The following is a 7859-nucleotide window of genomic DNA, read 5'->3' as shown; positions in this document are numbered from 1 at the left end:
TATGTATGTGACGAATAAACCTCTAGAATCTTGAATCAAAAGAATCAAGGATTCTCCCTCTTTATCTCATTTTAGTCAGGTCTGACAGGAAGTGACTTCTGAAGCAGGGAAATCCAGCCGTGAACGTACAAACTACCATTTGGCCGGTACTAATTAGAACTTTTGTTTATCCCACGTTTTTTTTTCTTTTAAAAATAGTTCCAGTCATGAATTTAATATCTGTCATGTTCTGCAATAATGTAGTCATGACATGACTTAAAGGTCGGGCCAATATGAGGTTTATGTTTTTTTGTTTAGAAACTCAAAATCAGAAACTCAAAACTAAAAATGTATTTTAGATTTTAATATATTTCAGTGTAAATATCAATATTAGAGAGATAATATTGTGTTGAACATAGGATCATTAATCCTAATGAGCCTATATTTAAGACAATAACACAACAAATCCTTCCGTATGAGCCGGCCCTCGGTTGAAGTGTGTTCCGCCGGGAGGGTGAATTTGGGAGTTTCACCTGTGGCAAATCTCCTCTTGACCAGTGACATGCGGTAGCGACTCCCCACTAGCTCCACGTCAATGCCCGACAGGGAGGCCCCGGAGCCCACGAACTGGATGGCCAGGCTGGGCGGGGGGCCGCGGGGAGCCTCGAGGCACTGCCAGCTGGCGCACAGGGTCCCAGAGCCTGCGACCACAAACACAAAGCCCCTCTGAGTGTTGAGCAGGGAGAGGAGGAGGAGGAGGAGGAGGACAGGAGGTGACACATTTACAAACATTGTCTCATGAGGCAGAGAGGAAATTGTTGACAAACTTTACACCGACACCTCATACGCATTGGGGAGATATTACTTCTCTGATCATCGAGGAAAAACTTCCCTCACAGTAACGATGCGTTGCTCTGTACACAGGAGGAGTTTGGGGATCGTCCAGGGTCATTGGCTCACAAAGCAGATGTTATTTAACTGGAGAATCGATGGATCAATGGAGATAGAGGTGGATGGATAGATACTGTAGATGGATGGATCGATGGAGGGATACTTCATTCACGAAGCCAAATTGCAGTGTAACAGCAGCTTACGTTAAAACAAATGGGTAACAATAATAACAATAATAATAATAAAGTAATAGAAAAATTGGCAATATGCATTATAGCTCAAAATAGCTAAAAAAAGACAAATATAAGAATTTGACAATATAAAATAAACAATAAATAGAATCCTAAAATAAACAAACAAGAAGGATTTTGACAATATACAATAAACTTAAAAATGAACAACAAACCAGAAAATAATCAAGAAACAATAAACCTCTATCAACAATTCACATGGTGACAAAATAGGAAGAATAGAAGAACATGTCTTTATTGTCGTTGTACAAGTAGGATACAGCAAAATGTGTCCTCTGCATTTGACCCATCCTATACCTAGTAGCAGTGGGCAGCTGCAGTACAGCGCCCGGGGACCAACTCCAGCTCTTTTGCCAGTGCCTTGCTCAGGGGCACTGACAGGGGTATCAACCCCAACATAGATGTATTTTCAGGTATGTTGGGGTTAATTGTAAACGTGAGATTCGCTTTTAATCTCCCTTTAGGATGTTTTTAACAGGATCATTGGAATGCAACCAGCCACCAACAAACACCCTGATCCATCACTAAGTGTAAAACCATCATCGGTCGTCATCTGAACCACGGTGATCACGTACATTGCTGTTTAACTTTGCCTCGAGACGTGATTGTACACATTTTTCTTTAGGTTTCATTCCCTGTCCAGGTGAGCGACAGGTGCGTCGTGCGGCGTTTTAGGGCAGGGCCGCAGTGTTTCTACTGTAGGCTGCCCCAAGGTGTGACCACTGCACGTCACCTCTTTAAATAACACAGTGCTCCCAGGATAAATAAGGATTAATAAAAAATAATATAATCATCACAAGAGAGGGAGAGGGTGGAAGGGAGAGTGAGAGAGAGGGTGAGAAAGTGAGAGAGAGAGAGTGAGAGAGAGAGAGGTCAGAGCGCTGACCTTTGCTGTGGTTGGTCGGAGAGAGGTTGGGGAGCTTCCACAGCAGCCGTCGTTCCTCTGCGTTCCTGTCAAAGGAGGCAGATGGAAGCTCAGAGGCTTTCACTCTTTTCCTGCATTTCTTTCAAGTCCAACCTTCATCACTGGCTCAGTTTTCATCCAACAGCCCTCCACCCTCGATCCACCCCTGCCACACGGCTCCAAAGTCGAAATGAGGCCATTATTTAGGTCTAATAATAACCAAAAGGTTTTATTGTTTTTAAAAAACCTTGTTTGGATTTCATTGTTTATTGTACATTTTTAGATTTATTGCATACTGTCAAGTGTTTCTTGTTCATTTTAGGATTATGTTATTGTTACTGGTTTATTTTTAGGTTGATTTGTATAGGTTATAATTTTTAGGTTTACCACACACACACACATGTAATTTTAAGGTTTGTTGTATACTGCCAAATATGTCTGTAATTTTTTGAAAACGTTTAGGTGTATTGTACTGTGTATTGACCATTTTTCTCTATTGTAATATTTTATAACTATCATTATTGCCTTTTGTTTTTGATGAAAGCCGCTGTAACACTGCGATTTCCCTCTGGGGATGGAGTACATACATCTATCTTCAATATCAATCCATCATCTATCTTGGGTTTCTACATCACTATTATTATTAATTATTATTATTATTATTATTATTATGATTATTATTATTATTATTAATGGTATTTCTGTGTTGATGCATCGTGATGAAATATAGACCTTGCCCTTTAGTGAAACAACATTTTGATGAGATATATACGCCGCGTTCCAAATTATTATGCAAATTATATTTTTCACTGATTTTCCTAAATAGTTGATGCAAATGACAGTCAGTATAATTTTCAAGTCATCAACCGTTAGGGTATAATTCAAATGTTATTGAACAAACCTCCCAATAATAACAGTATTTTTTTCAAAAATAAAAAACTCAAAATGCACTGTTGCAAATTATTATGCACAACAGAGTTTCAAAACATTTTCTAGGTTGTAAAGAACTGAAAATGGTCATTTGTGGAATTTGCAGCATTAGGAGGTCATATTTACTGAAATCAAAAGCTGTTTCAATCAAAAACACCTTAACAGGCCAAGTTACATGTTAACATAGGACCCCTGAGATGGTGCATTGTCATGCATGAAGATGATTTTGCTACGGAAGGCACGGTTCTTCTTTTTCTAGCATGGAAGAAAGTGGTCAGTCAGAAACTCTATATACTTTGCCGAGGTCATTTTCACACCTTCAGGGACCCTAAAGGGGCCTACCAGCTCTCTCCCCATGATTCCAGCCCAAAACATGACTCTGCCACCTCCTTGCTGACGTGGCAGTCTTGTTGGGACATGGTGGCCATCCACCAACCATCCACTACTCCATCCATCTGCACCATCCAGGGTTGCACGGCACTCATCAGTAAACAAGACTGTTTGAAAATGAGTCTTCATGTATTTCTGGGCCCACTGCAACCGTTTCTGCTTGTGAGCATTGGTTAGGGGTGGCCCAATAGTAGGTTTATGCACAAGTGCAAGCCTCTGGAGGATCCTACACCTTGAGGTTCGCGGGACTCCAGAGGCAGCAGCAGCTTCAAATACCTGTTTGCTGCTTTGTAACGGCATCTTAGCAGCTGCTCTCTTAATCCGATGAATTAGTCTGGCAGAAACCTTCCTCATTACGCCTTTATTGCAAGAACCCGTCTGTGCTCTGAATCAGCCACAAATCTCTTCACAGTACGATGATCACGCTTAAGTTTTCGTGATACATCTAATGTTTTCATACCTTGTCCAAGGCATTGCACTATTTGACTTTGACTAATGTGGAACGTCCTTCTTAAGTAGTTTTCCTTTAATTGGGCTCACCTGGCAAACTAATTATCACAGGTGTCTGAGGTTGATTTCAGTGATCCAAAGAGCCCTGAGACACAATACCATCCATGAGTTTCATTGAAAAACAAAAAATTGAATGTTCATGACACTTAAATCCAATTTGCATAATAATTTGGAACGCAGTATAAAGCAACATGTAGCTTGAAATATTAAAGTTTTAATATTGTTTCAATATTTTGAAATATTTTGTTTTGATTATTGTATGTTTTAACTAAAAGGTAGTTTCGGTCCGATTTTAATCACATTAATTGATAATTAGATGACATGAAGTTATATTCCTCAACATTGGATTTGACATCACAGACAGTGATACCATGTAAATGCATCGTTACGCTCATTCCTCCATCAGGTCTCCCCCTAAAACAATTCAAAACGTGTTCCCAGTCGCTCTCACCAGGAGGCGGGCGGCTGGCACTGCAGGTCAGTGGCTGTGTGGTCCAGGGGGAGCAGGACCTGGACGGCGGCGAGCTGCGTGGAGGGTGCGGTGGCCGGACAGCAGTGGTAGTCCAGTGACACCCGGGTTACCGTGCCGCTCCGCTGGCACTCGGCCGACAGCAGCAGGGGGGCGCGGCCCGGGTCCTGGGACGACACCTGGGGGAGGAGGAGGATAAAGAACAATAAGAAGAAGAATAAGAATAATAATATTGATTTGTAATTTATTTCATATTTGGACAAACTGCACATTTCCTTATTAAGTTCTTTGCATTTCAATAGTGAAACAGAGCTGGAATCCCGTTCACTCTTCCACTTGGGTATTACAATTTGCAAGTTTTAGGCGAAAGGGAAACATACTCCCCAGCGCCGTGAACAAACTTTTAAACTGAGCCGTTCTGAACGTCTGAACTGTATCATTCATCAGCCGTGTGACGTATTTCTCGCCTCAAATATTCTCGAAAGCTTTTTTTTTTTTTTTTCCCCCCCTGGACTGTTTGGGCAAAACCGGAGGAAGTTTCCAAACAAGCTGCCACCGCCTCCCCTCTCCCTGCCAGACGAACCGTGCCATGCTGGCAAAAGATTATTTGATGCGGAACGGCTGGTTGACGCATCGCTATGGCAACAGCCGACGAGTCCGGCGGGTTTTTGCAGTATTATATTATATGCGGCTTTTCAGCCGCTGAACTGACCGAGTTGTTGATGCTGGAGTTGACAGTAACGGAAGGTCATCGTTATTTTATGGTCGAGTTGCATCACGCAGGGGACATGTTTTCAAAGTTGACTTGTTAAAATAACTAAAACAAATGAGGGGGGAAAAAAAACAACTCTGATAGCTCCTCTTAATGGTAAAATTGGAAGATGGGCAGAAGGAGAGAGGGCGGAGAGCAGAGTGGCCATTTCCAATAAACTCATGCTCCACAGTGATGGCAGCGGAAGTGAACAGAATGGCCTTTGTCATGAGTATTACACTCTACATACTGTAGGAAGATAGTCCGTACATAGTATAATTCATATTCATAATTTATACCCATAGCAATAATTTATTCTATGCATAGTATCATATTTTGTTTATTAAGTATATTTTTGTATATATATATGACTGTCTGTTTTGTATGTTTTGACTATATGTGTATATTTCTCCATTTAAATTTTATTGACTGTATACATTTCTTATTTTTTAAGACTGTAAAGCTTTTTTTTTTTTAATGCTAATCAGCTGTCGTGGAACTCACCAAACCTCACCAGAACAAATTCCTAGTATGTATAAATGTACCTGGTGGAGTAAACTGATTCTGATTCGTCTTAAAAAGAAAGGAAACCTGACCTGATACTTGAGTAGGCCCACGTTGTAGTAGGAGGCCTGGGGGTTGAGCTCCGCCTCCCTCTGCAGGTGGAGCTGCAGGGCCTGCATGTTGAACCAGAAGTCCCTGGTGTCCGGGTCGCTCTGAGACGGGTCGCTGGAGAGGAGAGGAGAGGAGAGGAGAGGAGAGGAGAGGAGAGGAGAGGTGAGGAGAGGAGAGGAGAGGAGAGGAGAGGAGGTGTGGTCCTCTTGGGTTTTCCAAGTCTGTTACCTGTAGAGCAGCTTTTGGTTTGGCAGGAAGTGGTCCACCCTGGAGATGTTGACCAGGCGGAAGCTGAGCACTGGCGTGTTGGGGTTGGAGGTGAAGATTCGTGTGATGCCGGCAGGGAAGGACATGGTGAGGTCCCCCGTGATCTTCACCAGGCACCTGGAGGAATTCAAGGACTTTCAAGTACTTTTTCCCCACACTCTATTTTTTTCATTTTCAAGGACTTCATGCAAGACAAATATAATACATTTTCAATGTGGTCTCTATTAATTAAAATATAATATAATCTTAGTCGAATTGTCTATTATTTATATAAATACATCTATTATATATATCTATTATTAATCTCATTGACATCATTAAGATTTTAATAACAAAACCAGAGGGAATATCGCAGGTTTTCAATTATCTTTGCAAGATATATATGTATATAGTAGCTGTACACTGACCGGTTATGCTGTCCACCCTTGAAATAAGCGTTAATGTATTCAGTGATAGCGGCCGCCACGGGCCAGGCCTCCTGGGTGCTGAGGGAGATGGGACTCGGACCACGCGACAGGTGCACTGTGGGTAATGTAGGCAACAGGAAATTTCATACGAACTCAGCTGTAAAGTAGCGGAAGGAAAACCTGGAGTCACACCGGATATGTTCAATTGTTAAAACCGTCATTAGTATAAAATGGACAGCTTTGTAGTAGCTTTCAAAAACAGCTGATTAAATGGAAACGTGACAAAATCGGTCCCTCACGGTGCCGTTGAGGTGTCTCCTGGTGTTGGTACAGTAGCGGCGAGGCCTGTCCCGCCCTGGCAGGGCTGGGGGCCTGGCTCTGGGCCCCCCAGTCCCCGTCCCGAGCCTGGACCCCCCACTCGCTGGGGCTGGAGGAGGAGGAGGAGGTGTGCGGTGGGCTGGGCTCTGGCAGGGGAGACGAGCACAGCGACCTGGACTGGGAGATTAACCACAAAGATCCTCCATCGAGCTGTGGTAGGACTAGATTTAAGCAAATTATTTTCTCTTCCAGTAGAGTTTCTCTCATTTTCCAGTCTGCTTTCACAGAACACTGTGTTAGCAGATGGCTACTAAAAAGTGTTATATCACACTTAACCGACATGAGTAGCTTGATCCATCAGATGTTCACATAACATTTCCCATATGATGCTGGGTGTATGTAGCGTGGGAACCAGATCAATCTGCAGCTCATGTTTTGTTTGCTTTGCAGTGTACGTCTGGCCACCCTCCCATTCAAGCAGATTTCCACCTGACCTTGCCAGGGTCAAGCCAAGCGCAACAGCTTATCTAATATGGGGCCGGTTTAATATAATGGCGATGCGGAGGAGACACGGTCAGGCATTTTCGTAAACAACCAAGATGGCTGCCGCTGATGTGGAACAGTCTGTTGAATCCGCTATCGCGACAGCATCAAATTAACTGGACGGTATTTTTTCTCTGAAAAGCTTTTGTTGATAAGTAAAGGTGTGTTTGCCACCTTCCGACAGGATTTAGTGAAAGTTTAATTTACAAACTAAGTCACACATTTCACCGCTGATTGGTTGTAGGTCAATCCAATTGCGTCCGGAGACATTTTGGTCCGTGCCGGTTGGTCACAACCCTTGGAAATTGAAAATGAACTGAGAGATTCCAGATTTATACATTTACATTTGGTCTGGCAATGCCAGTCTTATTTTTTTTATTGTCTGTTGTTAACTGATAGGTTCATTGCTTATTGCCAAATTGTTATTGTTTTTTTATTTTGAAACTATTTTTGTTGTTTACTGTTTATTTTTGGATCATTTTCTATTGTTTGTTCATTTTTAGGTTTATTGTATATTTTTTCCTATTCTATTACATCAACATCTATTGAGTGCTGTTCTTATTCTCCTTTAAATATTTTTACAAAACTTTTTTCAAACTTGGATTAACTGCATTCTGGAGTGCAACTAGAGGCA

The 7859-nt window shown here is 42.1% G+C and overlaps 1 protein-coding gene across 3 annotated transcripts in view; it reads right to left on the bottom strand.

Annotated features, from left to right (window-relative positions):
* fcho1 (FCH and mu domain containing endocytic adaptor 1) overlaps window positions 1–7859 on the bottom strand; it is a 56618-nt gene that overhangs the window by 802 nt on the left and 47957 nt on the right. For all 3 annotated transcript variants that reach the window (XM_080003541.1, XM_080003543.1, XM_080003542.1), the window contains exons 21-27: window positions 6664–6859; window positions 6365–6479; window positions 5919–6074; window positions 5672–5804; window positions 4307–4503; window positions 2008–2072; window positions 513–680 (exon numbers count right to left, since the gene is read on the bottom strand). In XM_080003541.1, the coding sequence (XP_079859667.1) occupies window positions 513–680; window positions 2008–2072; window positions 4307–4503; window positions 5672–5804; window positions 5919–6074; window positions 6365–6479; window positions 6664–6859 (1030 nt within the window). The remainder of the gene's footprint in view (window positions 1–512; window positions 681–2007; window positions 2073–4306; window positions 4504–5671; window positions 5805–5918; window positions 6075–6364; window positions 6480–6663; window positions 6860–7859) is intronic.

The sequence above is a fragment of the Zeus faber genome (genome assembly GCF_960531495.2).
Source record: "Zeus faber genome assembly, chromosome: 1".
Classification (NCBI taxonomy): domain Eukaryota; kingdom Metazoa; phylum Chordata; class Actinopteri; order Zeiformes; family Zeidae; genus Zeus; species Zeus faber.
Note: the sequence above shows the minus strand (reverse complement) of the source record. Positions and strands in the feature narration are given on the sequence as shown.